This window comes from Lepus europaeus, chromosome 23 (assembly GCF_033115175.1).
Source record: "Lepus europaeus isolate LE1 chromosome 23, mLepTim1.pri, whole genome shotgun sequence".
Classification (NCBI taxonomy): domain Eukaryota; kingdom Metazoa; phylum Chordata; class Mammalia; order Lagomorpha; family Leporidae; genus Lepus; species Lepus europaeus.
In genome coordinates this window covers 17,767,119-17,784,925 of record NC_084849.1, presented here as the reverse complement: position 1 = coordinate 17,784,925, position 17,807 = coordinate 17,767,119, and the positions used below count along the sequence as shown (strand labels likewise).

At 56.9% G+C, this 17,807-nt stretch overlaps 1 protein-coding gene across 4 annotated transcripts in view; it reads right to left on the bottom strand.

Annotated features, from left to right (window-relative positions):
• ACACB (acetyl-CoA carboxylase beta) overlaps positions 1 to 17,807 on the bottom strand; it is a 125,553-nt gene that overhangs the window by 46,201 nt on the left and 61,545 nt on the right. For all 4 annotated transcript variants that reach the window (XM_062182599.1, XM_062182597.1, XM_062182598.1 and 1 more), the window contains 9 exons: positions 16,916 to 17,066; positions 16,729 to 16,832; positions 15,043 to 15,124; positions 11,458 to 11,603; positions 8,542 to 8,692; positions 6,384 to 6,518; positions 4,146 to 4,292; positions 2,618 to 2,806; positions 502 to 602 (listed from right to left, as the gene is read on the bottom strand). In XM_062182599.1, coding sequence (XP_062038583.1) covers positions 502 to 602; positions 2,618 to 2,806; positions 4,146 to 4,292; positions 6,384 to 6,518; positions 8,542 to 8,692; positions 11,458 to 11,603; positions 15,043 to 15,124; positions 16,729 to 16,832; positions 16,916 to 17,066 — 1,206 coding nt within the window. The remainder of the gene's footprint in view (positions 1 to 501; positions 603 to 2,617; positions 2,807 to 4,145; positions 4,293 to 6,383; positions 6,519 to 8,541; positions 8,693 to 11,457; positions 11,604 to 15,042; positions 15,125 to 16,728; positions 16,833 to 16,915; positions 17,067 to 17,807) is intronic.

Here is a 17,807-nt window from a genome sequence, read left to right as displayed (position 1 = left end):
GATCCATTAATTATTCCAAAGGAATTATCCTGGGAAATGCTTTCATTCCCATTTTACCAACTGGCAGACTGAGGGCACAGCAGCAAGCCAAGCGCAGGGTCTGCTGGTAGCAGCAGTGGCCCGGGGCTGGGCTGCACTTCCTCTCAGCGTGCCTCTGCCCTTGGGGCAGCCTCAGGGCACAGGAGTTTCACCCAGCGGTTAAGACACAGCTCGGGACACCCACATCCCTAATCAGAGTCCCTGGGTTCGAGTCCCAGCTCTGCTCCTGCTTCCCGCTTCCTGCGGACGCGCACGCTAGGAGGCGGCAGGTAACGGCCCAAGTGTCTGGGTCCCTGCCACCCACGGGGAGCCCCCGATTGAATTCCGGATTCCCGGCCTCAGCCTGGCTCAGCCACAGCTAGTGCAGGCATCCGGGGAGCAAGCCGGCAGCTGGGAGATCTCTGTCTCCCATGATGTGCGCGGCCTGCAGGGCGAGGACGGCACCCCAGGCCCAGGACTCACCGCTGCACCAGCTGCACGATGCTCTGTGTGTTCATGAAGAAGACCTCGCGGTCGGCCTTGCGCTGCAGCGTGGCCGCGTGGCAGTCCAGGATGGTGGCTATCTGGTCGGGCAGATGAAGCAGCACGGGTCGGACAACATGGAAGCCAGCTGAGGGACCCACCACCGCTCCCAGGAAGGCCTCTGGGGCAGACCAAAAATCCCAGCCCCCCTCCCCCAAACACAGCCCCGTGCATCCCTCAACGTGCAGCCTGAGGAACCCAGCAGTTCAGAATGACGATGGCGAAAAGAGGGGCCCACGTTCCTACTCGCGGTCCCCACACTCGTGGGGAGTGTGGGCAGGGCCAGCCAGCGCCCGGGGGCTGGGCCAGGGTGGGGGCTCCTGTCTCTAACACTAGGTTCCCTGCTGCTGTGGGGACATGGCTTTGGGCAGCAAACATACTGGGGAGAGGGGCTGGTGCTGTGGTGTAGTGAGCTAAGCCTCCACCTGCAGTGCCAGCATCCCACATGGGCACCGGTTCTAGTCCCAGCTGCTCCTCTTCCCATCCAGCTCTCTGCTGTGGCCTGGGAAAGCAGTACAAGATGGCCCAAGTGCTTGGGCCCCTGCACCTGCATGGGAGACCCAGAAGAAGCTCCTGGCTCCTGGCTTCGGATCAGCCCAGCTCCAGCTGTTGTGGCCATTTGAGGAGTGAACCATCGGATGGAAGACCTCTCTGTAACTCTGCCTCTCAAATAAAATTTTAAAATCTTAAAAAAAAAAAAAATTCTACTGGGAATTTTCCTGAACATCATACCTGCACTTCTCCCAGCGGGGGCCCTCCTGAGCCTCCACTGCACCCTTATCAGTTGAGCTGGGACTCACGAGCCACGCCCCTTCGCAGGAGCCACACCCCTTCACATGAGCCACGCCCCTTCACCACGCCACTTCGCAGTGTGTGCCCCTCGGCTTCTCGGACATTCTCAGAGCTGTGCCCGGGCAGTGCTGTCTGATTTCAGAGCCCTTTCTCTCACTCCAGGGGAGCCTCATCCCCGCGAGCGGCCCCTCCTCATCTCTCTCTCCCTGCCCAGGCCCCAGCACCCCCTCTGCTACCTTGGTCACCCAAACACTGGCCGATTCGGGACAGTTCCTAGAAGAAGAATCCCACGTGACATGGTCTTCCGGGGTTGGCTTCGTTCCCTTGGCTTAACAGGCTCACCCCCGTGGCAGTGTGGATCAGACGCAACACCTTTTCCTGACAGCATACTATTCCAGCTCCTAGAGCTGCCGAGTGACTGGCCTATGCCGACCTCTTGCTCCCCGGATGGCTCGTGTGTGAGTGGGAGGAAGATGATGGCAGAGAGGGGAGGAAGGCAGACAGATGGGCAGAAGGGCTCTCCCCAAAGCAGATTACCTTTAAAATACTCCACGAAAGCAACAAGAAAATGAACAACGTGAGGCCGAGGTACAACCACCAGAGTCTACACTACCCTCAACGGTCTCCGCTCTTTTTATTTTCCCTTTATTTGACACAGAGAGAGAGACAGAGGGATTTCCTAGCCGCTGGTTCACTTTCCAAATTCCTACAACAGCTAGGGCTGGGCCAGGCCAAAGCTGAGAGCCAGGAACTGCATCCGGGTCTCCCACGTGGCTGGCAGGGCCCAACCATCTGAGTCACCCCCTGCTGCCTCCCAGGGTGAAACCCAGACCCTGGGACATGGGATGCAGCTGTCCCAAGCGGGCATTTACTGGCTCTGCCAAATGCCTGCCCCCGGCTTCCAGTCTTAAAAAATACTATATATACGCGGGCCCAAGAGCATGCCTTACGGAATCCAGAGGGGGAAAAATGCTACAAACCAGGAAGAAAAAAACTGGGACTCCCCTGAAGATTTCAGCCAATTCATTATTTGTGACAACTGCTCACTCTCTGCACCAAGTGCTCGCTCCCATGCTGGACACGGGTGATGTTTCGAGACTGTTGATGGGCATCCCAACAACCCTGCCTCTGGAGAAAACCTTCAGGCCCTAACGTTCTGGGTTGTAAGTGGGTCTCAGGACGCCCCCTAGTGGCCAGGTGTTGAAGGTGAGTGTCCCAGGGTGGGGTTGGGCTGGGCTGGGCTGGGCTGGGCTGGGGCACGCACCTGCTGGCTGGGGAACTGGCACAGCACGGAGGTGATGTTGCTGGCGTACTGGGCCATCACCCTGCGGACCGCCTTCTCCACGGGGGCCGGGATGCGGCCCGCCACGCTCGTCATGATCTCCTGCAGCTCGAGCAGTGGCAGCGACGGGTGCCGGAGGGTCATCATGAGCTTCTGCACCCACTCCTTCAGCTGTAGCGGGACCACAGCATCAGCCCCGGGGCCCCGCACAGGCGTGGGCGCCACCACCCACCCTGCAGCACCCAAGACAGACAGCTCCACCCATCCAGGCCCTGTGCACCAGAGTGGCCGGCGACCTGGAGCCTTCCCCAGGCATCCAGAAAGCCATGGGCCCTGGGACACGCTAACATCTGTTGCTTGAGCGTGGAGTCAGGCTTCAAACCTAGGCTGCCCAGAACAAAATGCAGATGTCCCGAGCGGCAGCCTAACCACTGCACCGGCAGCCACCCCATGCACTGACGTCCCACCTCCACTGAGTTATCCTTCCCATAAGAAACCAAGAAGCAAAGGCAGCTGCTGAGCCCGTGAGACTCCCAGAGTGCCCCGGTAGCCGATGGGGAGGGTCTCTGGGTGGGGGCAGTAATACTGGCATCCCTGGAGGGTGGCTGTGAGCCTCGGCCGTGAACCGACACCCACGGTGGCAAAAGCAAAGACTACACAAGTACTGCAAGCGTGGCCCTCACCACCAGGCAGCACAGCACAGGGGTTAAGAATGCAGACTTCAGAGTTTGAAGACCAGGGTTCAAATCCCACGTCTGCCGATTCCTGTGTGAGTCAGGGCCGGCATCCGAGCCCCTCTGTGCCCCCAGCTGCCTCACTTGGAAATGCTGACTGGAGCCGGCGCCACGGCTCACTAGGCTAATCCTCTGCCTTGCGGCGCCGGCACACCAGGTTCTAGTCCCGGTCGGGGCGCCGGTTCTGTCCCGGTTGCCCCTCTTCCAGGCCAGCTCTCTGCTGTGGCCAGGGAGTGCAGTGGAGGATGGCCCAAGTGCTTGGGCCCTGCACCCCATGGGAGACCAGGATAGGCACCTGGCTCCTGCCATCGGATCAGCGCGGTGCGCCGGCCGCAGCACGCCAACCGCGGCGGCCATTGGAGGGTGAACCAACGGCAAAAAGGAAGACTTTTCTCTCTGTCTCTCTCTCTCACTGTCCACTCTGCCTGTCAAAAAAAAAAGAAAAAGAAATGCTGACTGGGAAGATTAAACTGGTTGTAAGTGCTAAGAGTCGTGGCATCCGAGACTCGGCTTGGCTGCCACTATCATTGCCGGCGACCTCGCCACCGCCACCACCACCACCACCAAGATTTGCTGTTCCGATGTGAACAGTGATGCACCTGCAGTGACGTCACCATTCTTGCTAACTTGAGCATCCTGGCTATTGTGAGATCTTGTTCCTCCCGGCCTAAGGAGACCATGGAGGGCCGGCCGCAAGGCCCTGGCACAGGCTGCATACTTCGGCTTTCTCCCACACACCTGCGGCTCCCGGGGCCCTCTCTCCCCAGCTCACTTACCTTTTTGCTAAAAATAGGCTCCGGCAGACAGTAGCCACTCATGACGTTAGTTAGGTTTTCTAGGACGTTGTGGAAAACCTGGTGCAGCTTCTCCCCAAGGATAGGCAGGGTTTGCTGGGCGGGCAGCTCGCCCGTGAAGGGCTCAGCCTAAGGAGACACAGGAGGAACAGGACGTCAAGGTCACTGCGGCATCCTGCAGGAGACTCGGGGACCAGGGAGGGGTGGGGCGCAGCTGCAGGCTTGCACAATCAAGTCAGGATGAAGCCCTGGGGAGGGAGAAGGCAGCAGAGGGGCTGGTGTTGTGGTGCGGTGGGATGAGCCACAGCCACGTGAGCACCGGCTGGAGTCCCGGCTGCTCCACTTCCGATCCGGCTCCCTGCAAACGTGCCCGAGACAGCAGTGGGAGACGGCCCCAGTGCTGGGCCCCTGCACCACGTGGGAGATCCGGATGGAGTTCCAGGCTCCTGGCTTTGGCCTGGCCCAGCCCTAGCCATTTCAGCCATTCAGGAAGTAAGGCAGTGGATGGAAGCGCTCACTTGCTCGCTTTCTCTCTCTCTCTCCCTCTTTCTCTGTTCCTCTGCCTTTCAAATAAGTGAAATAAGTCTTTTTTGAAAAGTTCATAGACATTTGTATTATGGAAAAGCTTTGCAGGATGTCAAATATTTTTGCAACAAAAATTACCCCCATTTTCCATAAACTTTTTGAAGCATCCTTGTAAACTTAAGCACATAAAAAACAAAAACAAAAAATAAAAACTAAGTAAATCTGAGTTAATAACAATGTGTCAGGGAGCAGGTGTTTGCCACAATGGCTAACTTGCTGCTTTGGACACCTGCATGCCCTACTGGAGTCCTGGATTCGAGTCCCAGCTACTCTGCTTCCAATACAGTTTTTTGCTAATACATCTCCTGGCTCGGGCCCTTGGATCCCTGCCACCCACACGGGACGCCTGGATTGAGTTCCAGGCTCCCGGCTTCCGCTGCATTCACTGTGGGCATCTGGGGAGTGAACCAGTGGATGAATGATCTCTGTCTTTCAAATAAAATAATCAAAATAAATAACTTTTCAAAATGAATAATACAGTATTAAGGGCAGGTGTTCGGCTTAGCAGTTTGTTTTTTTAAGGGCTTTATTTACTTGAAAAGCAAAGTACCAGAGAGAGGGAAAGATATATATACATATAGAGAGAGGTCTTCCGTCTTCTGGTTCACTCCCCAAATGGCTGCAATAGCTGGAGCTCGGCTGATCTGAAGCCAGGAGCCAGGAGCTTCTTCCAGGTCTCCCATGTGTTTGCAGGAGCCCAAGCACTTGGGCCATCCTCTGCTGCTTTCCCAGATACATTAGCAGGGAGCTGGATGGGAAGTGGAGCAGCCGGGACTCAAACCGGCGCCCCTTTGGGTATGGTGGTGTCACAGGCATTGGCTTCATCTGCTACACCACAGCACCGGCCCCCAGCAGGTTGGAGAGGCCAGTGTTTCAGACTGGAGCACCCAGCTCTGGCTCCTGACTCTGGCTTCCTGCTAATGTTGGTCCCAGGAAGCAGCGGGGAGGGCTCAAGGAGGTGGGGTGCTGTCACCCACTTGGGAGACCCAGATTGCACTCCCACCCCCCCAGCTGCCACTTGGCCCAGTCCCAGCCACTGTGGGTATCTGGGGAGTGACCCAGTGGATGGTCACTTTGCCTTCTCCCTCTCTACTTCTCAAATAAGTAAGCTTTAAAAATTAATAATAGCACATCAGTAATGGTTCATTAGTTATGAGAATTGGACCATACTACTACAATAATAATTAAATCAGTAACAATAAAATAATCCTTAATGATGACAAATATAATAATAAAGTAATCACAGGGAAGTTGGGTGCAAGATGTTTGCAAACTCTTTGCACTCTCATTTTTCTGTAAATCTAACACTGTTCAGGGGATGAGAGGGGGAGCCCTGGGAACATCTGCGGGGGACGGGTCCTGCCAGGTACAGAGCCCCAGGTGGGAGGGTGGAAAGGGCTGGGGGCAGCCTGCGTGGGGCCTTGTAAGCCAGAGGGAGAATGTGGGTTTTACTCTAAGAGGGAAGAGGACGCCAGAGAGGGGTTCAAGCAAGAAGGGCGTGGCCGCCTCATGCTTCTGCCCCATCACACCTGCTGCTGGGGCGAACCAGGGCTGCAGGACAAGCAGGAGTCTCAAGTCTGGTTTCCCTGGGCGCACCTGCACCAGCCAGGGCATGCGGGCAGCAGCGCCACCTACCGGGCGCACTTTCGAAGGGTCATCGAGCTCCAGCCGGGCCACCACACAGCCAGCCTCCAGCACAGCGCCGGGCCGCTTGATGTATCTCACCCGGCCGCTTTCCTGCACGCTCAGGGTCATGATCATTTTCATCACCTACGGGGCAGAGAGAAAGAATGAGACACAGCCCCCCCCCCCTGCCCCGGGCCTGGCTGCGCGTGTGGCAGCCAGGGTCACCCAGATCTGGTGACGGTGGAACAGGCACCATGTCATTTAAATACGGCGACTCGTTGGGTGGGGCAGGTACTATGTACCTGATGTGTGCCATGCATGGGGCTGTTTGCCAATTCTATCCGCCCACAGGGCCAGCCAGGGAGGCAGGTGCACACTGTGCCCATTTTACAGACAGGGAACCCAGGAGCACGCCTCAGCGTCTGCAGGAAATTGGTGCAAGGCCCCTTTCCTCCAAAACCCATGGGTGCTCAAGGATTTGCACAGAGCCCATGCACCTGCTCCCAATACCGGCCAGTCCCAGTGCCCAGGACAACGGCAATGCTAAGTAAATAGCTGTCGCACTGTGTGCTCTAGGGAATGGTGACAAAAACAAAATCCATATGTGTTCAGTGCTAATGCAAAATTTTTCCCACTACTTTCAATGCACAGTGGGTTGGATTTGAAGATACGGAGTGCTGGCTATATTTATCTTCAAATACATTTCTCTCTCAATAGAGAAAATGTTAAATTGGGGACAGTATTGTGGCACAGTGGGTTAAGCCACTGCCTGCAACACTAGCAACCCATGTGAGCACCAACTCAAGACTTGGCTGCTAGGGCAAACACTGTGGTGCCATCATTCCATATGGGCACCTGTTTGAGTCCCAGCTGCTCCACTTCCCATCCAGCTCCCTGCTAATGTGTCGGGGAAAGCAGCAGAGGATGGGCCGAATGCTTGAGCCCCTAAACCCGCATGGGAGACTCAGAAGAAGCTCCTGGATCCTGGCTTTGGATTGGCCCAGCTCCGGTTGTTGCAGCCATTTGGGGGAGTGAACCAATGGATGGAAGACCTCTCTCTGTCTGTCCCTCCCTCTCTCTGTAAGTCTGCCTTTTACATAAATAAATAAATGCTTAAAATACATAAAAGTGCCAGTGCCTTCAGCCGGCCTCACGGTGTGCCCAGCCGTGTGAGAGATGGGAGTCTGGTTACTGTGGCATTGGCTACAGGCAGTCAGGACCACGCTGCCTCCACCTGGCCGCTCACAGCCGGGCCCCGGTGTTGTGTCAGCCAGGCCTCACCTAGAACCCATTCCAGAAAGCGCTCTCCTCTCTCTGAGCCTCACTGGCCCCACCTGTAAAATGGGAATGGACTCTGAGGATAATTGAGATGAAGAAAAGTATTGGGAGGGAACGGCGCTGTGGTGTAGTGGGTAAAGCATCCTGTAGGGGCGCCAGTTTCAGTCCCAGCTGCTCCACTTCTGATCCAGCTCCCTGTTAATGCACCTGGGAAAGCAGCAGAAGATGGCCCCAGTGCTTGGGGCCCTGCTACCCACACAGGAGACCCGGATGGAGCTCCTGGCTCCTGGCTCCTGGCTTCAGCCTGGCTCAGCCCTGACCTTTGCTGGCTCAGTTCACGACCTTTGGGTGTGAACCAGTGGATGGAAGACCTCTCTCTCTCTATGTGCGTGTGTGTGTGTAACTCTAACTTTCAAGTAAATAAATCTTTTTTAAAAATGCAGTTTAAAAAAAAGAAGCTAGTGGGAGGCCAGTGCACATGGGTCATTATGACTGCGGTACTTTCATAGCCGTCATGGTCATTCCCGTCCTGGGCAGCATGGAGCCGAGGCGGGTGCGAATTCAGGCTTTGTGTGGCTTCAGGCGAGTGCCTTAGCCTGCCTGGGCCTGGTTTCTTCCCGTTGAGTCGGGGGTCACGTCTGTGCCCACCTACCCAGGTGCCGGGCAGGGTTAGGAAGTAAATGCTCCAGGCAACGCTCAGGTCGGCAAGGGCTGGCTCAGCGCCATCCCATCAGCCCTTGCTCCTTCCGGGGCAGGTGGGTTTTCCCTGGAAGACTGCAGGGAATGCGGGCTGCACCCCACAGCCTGGCTCTGCTGGGACAGAGGCCAAGATGGGAGCTGCTGGCTCTGCATCTGGACACCCCCGGGTGGGGGAGGGCTCGGCGGTCACCTCCATTTCGGCGTAGCTGCTCCCGGCCTCCACGTGGCCGCCGTCCTCCACCGTGTACTGCATGAGCTTCCCCGCCGACGGCGACCTCAGCACCGTGGGGTCGTTCTCCTTCTCGAAGACACACGTCTTGTTGCCGATGGTGATCCGGTAACTGGGGGAGAGGAGACGGAGGCGGGCGCTCAGCAGCGTCTCCCCCTTCCCCAAAGGCAGCCACGCGCACCTGCCCAGTGCGGCCACAAGGACGCTCTGTTCCCACGCGGGGTCACAGAGGCGCCAGGACCAGGCTGGATGAGCAAAGCAGGGGGCACTCTGCTGGCTGAAACAGCTCCTTTGACAGACTTCACGCCCACAGCCCTCGCCAGAGGTGATCAATACATTTAATCCAGTCAATAATTAGGGACACCAAGCCTGCATCTTCTAATGAAACTGGGGGCAGCATGCCTGGGGGTGGAGTCCCTAGTTTTAAAGATTTATTTTATTTATTTGAAAGGCAAAGGTAGAGAGAGAGACAGAGAGAGAGATCAATTTACATCCGCGGGTTCACTCCCCAAGTTGCCACATCAGCCAGGGCTGGGCCAATCAGAAGCCAGGAGCCAGGAGCTTCTTCCGGGTCTCCCACGCAGGTGCAGGGGCCCAAGCACTTGGGTCATCTTCTACTGCTTTCCCAGGCCAGAGCAGAGAGCTGGATCGGAAGTGGAGCAGCCAGGACTCGAACCAGCATCCATATGGGATGCCAGCACTGCAGGCGGTGGCTTTACCCACTATGCCACAGTGCTGGCCCCAACTCTGCCTTTTCAATAAATAAATATTTAAAAAAAAAAAAACAAAGTCTTGAATATTCTTGGCAAAGACAACATGAGTTACAAAAGAGATTAATATATATATATATATATATATATATCACCCTTTGGGGCCGGTGCTCTGGTACAGCAGGTTAAAGCACAAGCCTGAAGCGTCAGCATCCCATATGGGTGCTGGCTCGAGTCCTGGCTGCTCTACTTCCAGTCCAGCTCTCTGCTATAGCCTGGGAAAGCAGTGGAAGATGGCCGAAACCGTTGGGCCCTTGCACCCACGTGATAGACCTGGAAGAAGCTCCTGGCTCCTGGCTTCGGATCAGCCCAGCTCCTGCCGTTGCGGCCATTTGGGGAGTGAACCAGTGGATGAAAGACCTCTCTCTCTCTCCCTCTCTCTCTCTCTCTCTCACCAGTGGATGAAAGACCCCTCCCCTCTGCCTTTGAAATAAATAAATAAATCTTTAAAAAAGTATCTCACCCTTCACTATACACAACTGCCAACATATGGAACCAACCTGGGTACCCACTGACCCAGGAATGGACAAAGCAAACATGATCAGGCAGTGAGATTTTATTCAGCCATGAACAGGCTGACATCTGTTCCTTGTGGCAACACGGATGAAGCCAGATGCCCTTGTGTGAAGTACAACAAGCCAGGCACAGAGAGAGAAGTCCTACACGATCTCTCTCACCCGAGGAAGCTAAAATAGCTGGCCTCGCAGGGGAGAGGAGTGACTATCTGGGGCCGGGGAGAGGCAGGGAAGGGGCGAGGCGGGGAGGGCAGGGAGCGGTCGGGGTGCTGTCGGAGGGAAGGTTCTGTGGCACAGTACTATCATAATGGAGGATATCAGACAACTGTGTATCTCCAAACCACTAGTAGAGTGGGTTCTGTACGTTCCCAACACTAAGAAGTGGTACACCTCCATGGGGACCCGTCCTGGGGGCTACACACTGAACACACGCTGCAAGCTCACAACGTTCCCCATCAATATGCTCAGTTGCTATGCGCCAATTAAAAGGCTTAAAGTTGTTTTGAATTAAAAATGAGGTGTGGGGGCTAACGCTGTGGCATAGCAGGTAAAGCTACTGCCTGCAGTGCCGGCATCCCATATGGGCACTGGTTTGAGTCCCGGTTGTTCCACTTCTGATCCAGCTCTCTGCAATGGCCTGGGAAAGCAGCAGAGGATGGCCCAAGTCCCTGAGCCCCTGCATGCATCTGGGAGACCTGGAAAAAGCTCCTGGCTCTGGGTTCCTGGCTTCAGCCTGGCCCAGCCCCAGACATTGAGGCCATCTGGGGAGTTAAGCACTGGATGGAAGATCGATCTCTCTCTCTCTCTCTCTCTCTCTCTCTCTCCCTTCTCTCTGTAACCCTGCCTTTCAAGTAAACAAAAAATAAATTGGGGCTGGCGCATGGCTCACTAGGTTAATCCTCCACCTATAGCACCGGTATCCCATATGGGCACCGGGTTCTGGTTCCGGTTGCCCCTCTTCCAGTCCAGCTCTCTGCTATGGCCCGGGAAGGCAGTGGAGGATGGCCCAAGTGCTTGGGCCCCTGCACCTGCATGGGAGACCAGGAAGAAGCACCTGGCTCCTGGCTTCAGATCGACATAGTGCCAGCCATAGTGGCCATTTGGGGGGTGAACCAATGGAAGGAAGACCTTTTTCTCTGTCTCTCACTGTCTATAACTCTACCTGTCAAATAATAAAAAAAATTTTTTTTAATAAAATAAATTTAAAAATGAGAAGTGGACGTTGTGGTTCAGTGGATCAAGCCCCTGCCTGGAACACCCACACCCCATCCGAGTGTGTGCTCCAAGTCCCAGCTACTCTGCACTTGGGACTCAGTTTCCTGCCACTCCATGGGCCAAGGCAGTAGATGATGTCCCTGCCACCCACGATCGCTGTCCAAGTCCACGCTGACTCTGCAAACTCCCACATGCATCACGGATCAGTCTGTATCTGGCTGATTTCACCAAGCACCAGAACCTCGAGTTCCACTGACCTGGCCACAGACCACGGGATCCCGCACCTTCTTGTGGCCAGTCCATGCTCCTCCACCCACTCAGCCCGCCCAGCATTTCGGACTTCCTGCCAGGGGCAGGCCCCGCCCGGCCCCGCACACCTGTCCACCTCTTCCTTCATGTAGGTGGTGTAGCTGCTGCCATTGTAAGAGAGCAGCAGCCCCCCGTCGTTGAGCCGGTGGGCGTCGATCTCCACGTAGCAGCCGTTCATGATGAGCACGAACATGGTCAGGGACTGCCGGGCCACCTGCAGGGACAGACCCGCATCAGAGCGCCCCCTGCAGGAGTCGGCGTGCACACCCCCATCCCTCCAGCCCTGTGGGAGTCAGCGTGCACACCCCATCCCTCCAGCTCTGTGGGAGATGGTGCACACACTGCCATCCCTCCAGCCCTGCGGGGACAGGTCCACGTCAGAGCGCCCCCTGCAGGAGTCGGCGCACACACCCCCATCCCTCCAGCCCCGTGGGAGTCAGCGTGCACACCCCATCCCTCCAGCCCTGTGGGAGACGGTGCACACACTGCCATCCCTCCAGCCCTGCGGGGACAGGCCCACGTCAGAGCGCCCCTGCAGGAGTCAGCGCACACACCCCCATCCCTCCAGCCCTGCGGGAGTCAGCGTGCACACCCCATCCCTCCAGCCCTGTGGGAGACGGTGCACACACTGCCATCCCTCCAGCCCTGCGGGGACAGGCCCACGTCAGAGCGCCCCCTGCAGGAGTCAGCGCACACACCCCCATCCCTCCAGCCCCGTGGGAGTCAGAGTGCACACCCCATCCCTCCAGCCCCTCGCTCCTCCCCAGCGGGCCAGCTGATGGCCAGTGGCCGCAGATGGAGGCCCTGCTCAGCCACCTCCCGTCGACCCCACGCCCTCTGGAGCTGGGGGCTGCCTTCTTGTTCCATCTCCAAGCTTCGGCTTCAGGCAGGGCCACCCTGGGGCTCCTGCTCCAGTGGAGGCAACCCCGGAAGCTCCGCCATGGGCCTGGTGTCCCCACTGAGATGTGTATGCTGAACCTCTGACCACGGATGTGATGGGGTCAGGAGGCGGGGCCTTTGAGGTCATGAGGGTGGAGCTTCCTGTCCAGATGGGAGAGGCCCACTGAGCTGCTCTGGCCCCCTGCTGAGATGCCAGCCCCGCAAGGCCCTGCTAGCTGCACGTGTGCTCCCTCCGAGAACAAACCGCATGGGCGGGAACCGCAAACGCACACACACACTGTCACTAAGAGCAAAGTTTATGATGGTGCAAAACACGTCCAAACACATGCCTAGCTTCTTCAGAAAATACATTTCCCACAAACCTCTGGAAGACCCCTACAAGGAGTAACAAAGATAGCACAGGAATATTTAGTGCAACATTATTTGTGCTAACAACAAAAACCGACATCTGACAGCCATCAAGTGGAACGCTCCCCACCTGCCTGGCCCACATGTGGCCACTGCTAATCAAATTTCGTAAAAATAAAGGAAAATGCCAAATCCAGTTCCCCAGCCACACGGGGCCCCACGCTGGAGAGCACGGAGAGGGACGTGTCCCATCTCTCCCACTACGCAGGGCTGCAGACGGCAAAGGCATGAGAAAGGAAGCGTCCTCACGACACAGGGGAACCCCAGGCCGTGACGTCACAGCGGAAAGTCGTGTCTGCACCCTAAGCTCGACTTCATAAAATCAGTGCATGTGGGAAAAAAATGATCGCTGATGAGAAATCTACCGCACTAGTAGCAGAGACAGACTTCCAGGGATGGATTTGGTCTTGTGATTCTTCTCTAAGATTTATTTATTTATTTGAAAGGCAGAGTTACAGGGAGGGACAGAGAGACAGAGATCTTCCACCCACTGGTACACTCCCCAAATGGCCAGGAGCCTAGAACTCCATTCAGGTCTCCCACGTGGGCACCAGCATCCCATATGGGCACCAATTCTAGTCCTGGCTGCTCCACTTCCTATCTGGTTCCCTGCTATGGCCTGTGAAAGCAGCAGCAGATGGCCTCAGTGGTTGGGCCCCTGAACCCATGTGGGAGACCTGGATGAAGTTCCTGGCTCCTGGCTTCAGCCTGGCCCAGCCCTGGCCATTGCAGTCATTTGGGGAATGTACAAGCAGGTAGAAGATCTCTCTCTCTCTCTCTCTCTCTGCTCTCCCTCTCTGTCACTTCGCCTTTCAAACACAAGGGGAAGTCAATGTATGCTGAGCGACATTAAAAGCCCAGTAAAGGAGCCAGCGCTGTGGTGTAGCAGGTTAAAGCCCTGGCCTGCAGTGCCGGCATTCCATATGGGCATCAGTTTGAGTCCCAGCTGCTCTACTTCCACTCCAGCTCTCTGCTATGGCCTGGGAAAGCAGTAGAGACCCAGAGGAGGCTCCTGGTTCCTGGCTTCACATCAGCCCAGCTTGAGCCATTGAGGCCATTTGGGGAGTGAACCAGCAGGTGGAAGACCTCTCTCTCTCTGGCTCTACCTCTTTTTCTTTTCTTTTCTTTCTTTTAGTTTATTTAACAGATAGAGTTAGACAGTGAGAGAGAGAGAGACAGAGAGAAAGGTCTTCCTTCCGTTGGTTCACCCCGCAAATGGCCACTATAGCCGGCGCTGCGCCAATCTGAAGCCAGGAGCCAGGTGCTTCCTCCTAGTCTCCCATGCGGGTGCAGGGGCCCAAGCACTTGTGCCATCCTCCACTGCCCTCCCAGGCTATAGCAGAGAGCTGGACTGGAAGAGGAGCAGCTGGGACTAGAACCAGCACCCATATGGGATGCCGGCGCCGCAGGCAGAGGACTAACCAAGTGAGCCACAACACTGGCTCCCTCTACCTCTTTCTGTAATCCTGTCTTTCAAATAAATAAAATAAATCTTAAAAAAAAAAAAAAAGCAGTAAAAGAGGATAAGAGCGGTGTCTCACAGGCCGAAGTGAACCCTATCCTCGGCTTTACCCCGCATCCCCAGGACGCCAGGCTGAGAAGCCACAGGCAGGCCCTGGCTTACGCAGTCCTCGGCTCCCGCAGCTGCTCCGGAGCCCGGCACACCAAGGCCTGGCTCCCCCAGCCTGCGCGGTCACCAGGCATCACCCCACACCTGATATCCTCAGGGGCGCACTGAGCTCCTGTGGCCCAGGCGGGGTCCCAGACACTTCCAGCAGTAACCAGAGTCAGCTCCAGGAGAGAGACCGGAAGTCTGAGTGTGGGTTCTCGGTGCGGAGACACAGAGCAAACCCAGCCTCGCGGCCCCTGGAAACACACCCAGACCCCTCCGGTGAGCCAGCGAACACGCACTGCCTACCCCCCGCTGGGTGGGAGCTCCCACCATGCTCACAGCGGAGGCGGAAGCAGGGTACGGGACAGCCAAGGCAGGCCGGCAAGAGGTAGGAACCAGGAAGGCCTGGCCCGGGGCCTGCCCCTGCCGTGGCCTTCACGCTGGACGTGTGATCGCTGTAGCTGTGAGAGAACAACTGTCTCTATCTGAAGCCACCGACGGCTCATGCTCCGTGGCCGCAGCCCCAGGATCCCAACGCGGGCTGCACCCCATGCCCTCTGACACCTGCCGTGTTTTTAGGTTTCAAGGTCATGGACTTCGTGGGTGGGGATTCCTGAAGACACACGTGCTCAGGTCCCAGCAGGAAGAAATCGGCTGCAGGCGTGGTCCAGGGAAGAAGGGGCCCCTAGAGCCCCCGGAGCTCTGGAGACCCCCGGGAAGCACAGGGCTTTACCTTGAGGATGTACTTGGTGCCTCCGTAGATTAACTCCACATCTACGATGTTCAGCAGAGAAGCGGCTGGGAGGACCTGGCCCCTGAAAGGGAAGAGAGGCCTGGGGCAGCCTGCAGAGGGCTGGGGGCTCAGCAGCCACCCGCTGGGCTTAAGAACCCCACCCAGGGGGTGACCGCTGAGTGCAACGGTTACACTGCCACGTGGGACACTCGCATCCCACGTCACAGGGCCTAGGTTCTGCTTCCAGTTCCAGCTTCCTGCTAGCACACACCTGGGAGACAGCAGGTGACGGCTTGAGTACTTGGTAGCTGCCACCCACGGGGGAGACCTGGGTGGGGCTCCTGGCTCCTGCTTCGGCCTGGCTTAGCTCTAGCTATTGCAGGCATTTGGGGAGTGAACCAGCGGACAGAGGATCCTCTCTCTCCCTCTCCGTCCTCCTCCCCCAGCCCTGCGTGTGTGTCCTTGCCCTTTAATTAAGTAATTTAAAAAGTAGATAGTATAAACAAATTTAAACTCATCCAGCAAAGCTGACTGCATCACAAAAGCTCCATCTGATTAAAAAGCAGGAAATCATCCCAGGAGCCCAATATTCCGTGGGACTTCGGGAACTGGCATTGCTGAAGGATGGGACATTTGTATTTGAAGATTTATTTATCTGAAGGCCAGTTACAGAGAGAGAGAGAGCAAGAGCGAGAGAGAGAGAAAGAGAGCGCCTCCATTAGTTGGTTCACTCCCCAGATGGCCACAACAGCAGGAGCTGGGGCTGGGCCAGGCCAAAGCCAGGAGCCAAGACCTACATCCAGGTGGGGGCAGGGGCCCAGGCACTTGGGCCATCCTCTGCTGCTTTCCCAGGACATAGCAGAGAGCTGGATCAAAACTGGAGCACCTGGGACTCAAACCAGTGCCCGTATGGGATACCGGCATCACAGGTGGTGGCTTTACCTGACACGCTACAACGGTAGCATCAAGGAAAGGAAATTTTTACCAAGATTTTGCAGGAGCAAGATCCACAACGGCTTCCTCTTGGGAAAATTCTGTATCTGGCAACCTCGCCCCCACTTCTTACAAAAGAAACCAGCACAGGGCCTGTGCTCCAAGCACGAAATATTTTGCCCTTTCATTTTTCTCTCTCTGGTCATTTCACCAGCTCTCACAGAGGTCTCAGCCAGCGGTGACCTGGCCCCTGCCCCTGGACCACTGGCAATGCTGGCTTTGCACCCGAGGGCCATGGGTACCACCAACATCCCACAGCACACAGACTGTGCCATCTGCAGAGACCACCCAGCCCTTGAACATCAATGGAGCCGAGGCAGAGATGGCCTGGCCACTCTCCATCCCATCCCAGTCCACTCCATCAGGCCCTGGGAGAGAAACCAGCGTAGAGGTGACCTTTAACCTGCCTTGCTTCTCAAATCCATCTCCTTGGACTCTGAACTCCTAGGTATTACCGGGCGTGTTGCACAAGTCAGCAGGAATCTGCAGGCAGGGCTGCCAGCCCTGGTGACTGTGGCCATGGCCTTGACACCCTTCCCTCCCCCACTCCCACTTCTCCCATTCTCAGCACCTTCAAGAGACAGCCCAGGTCAGTGGCAGCCCAGGACTGACTGCCTGGTGACTGACTGGCCACCCAGCTAAATCGCCCCGCTCCCTGCCATCCTGCAAACCAGAGGGTGACCGACGCCCTACCTCTCCAGGGAGTGCAAGAAGTCCGTCATGCAGGTTCTGAACAGCGCATCCGCCACGTTCAAGGCCCCGCACACCACCCCGAGCATGATGTCCGGCTTCTCGGCCTGGGGAAACCCGGCTTCAGCACCCCAGGCCTCGGCCCCGCCCCCAGCCCGGGGGTGGGGGGGAACCGCGGGCCGCCCCCCACCTGCACTTTCTCAGCGATGAGGTGGTCCAGCCAGCCGGTGTCGATGTCGTTGCTCTGGAAACTCTCGGTCTCCAGGAGGTTGATGAGATACTCCACCGTGGTCCTGAAGTCGCCGCGGATGGACAGCTCCTTCAGAGCCACCACCATGTTCCTAGTGGGGAGAGGCAGGCGGGCCGTGGGCCAAAGTCTCATGCACACGGGGTTCAGGGGGCATTCTCAGGACGGGGCGCTCAGAGCACGGGCATCAGAGGGAAGAGCACAGGTGGCCGGGGAGACTGGGCGGCCTGGTGTCCCTCTCCCTGAGTACTCCTGGAAAAGTGGCCTCGCTGGCTGCTCTGGGCCTCGGCTTCCTCATCTGGAAAATGGGAGCACAACCCCAAGGTCACGCCAGTGACAATGAACACGAGACAGTCCGGGGCAGGCGTTTGGTGCAGGGGTTAAGATGTCCTATCTGAGGCCTGGGTTCGAGTCCCCGCTCTGCTCCTGCCTCCAGCTTCCTGCTAATGCACACCCTGGGAGGTGGCAGGTAGGGGCTCAAGTCGTTGGGCTCCTGTCACCCACATGGGAGACCCCAAGGTCCTGGCTTCAGCCTGGCCCAGCCCCCGCCGTTGCAGGCATCTGGGGAGTGAACCAGCAGACGGAAGACCTCTCTCACTCGCTCTCCCTATCTTTCAAGTACATGAACACAAATTGAAAAATAAACATTTTAAAAAGGAGAACGGGAAAGACCCTTTGCTAATATGGGTTTCTCTGCTATGCAGGTGCTTGGCTGAGCCAGGGACTGGGGGCTGCTGTCACGGTGCAGCAAGACGCACCCCAAGACACGCAGGCTCAGTGTAAAACGCCGCTAACGAGGGACCGGCTACGGGGCTGACGTTGCTAGGCGTCTCCG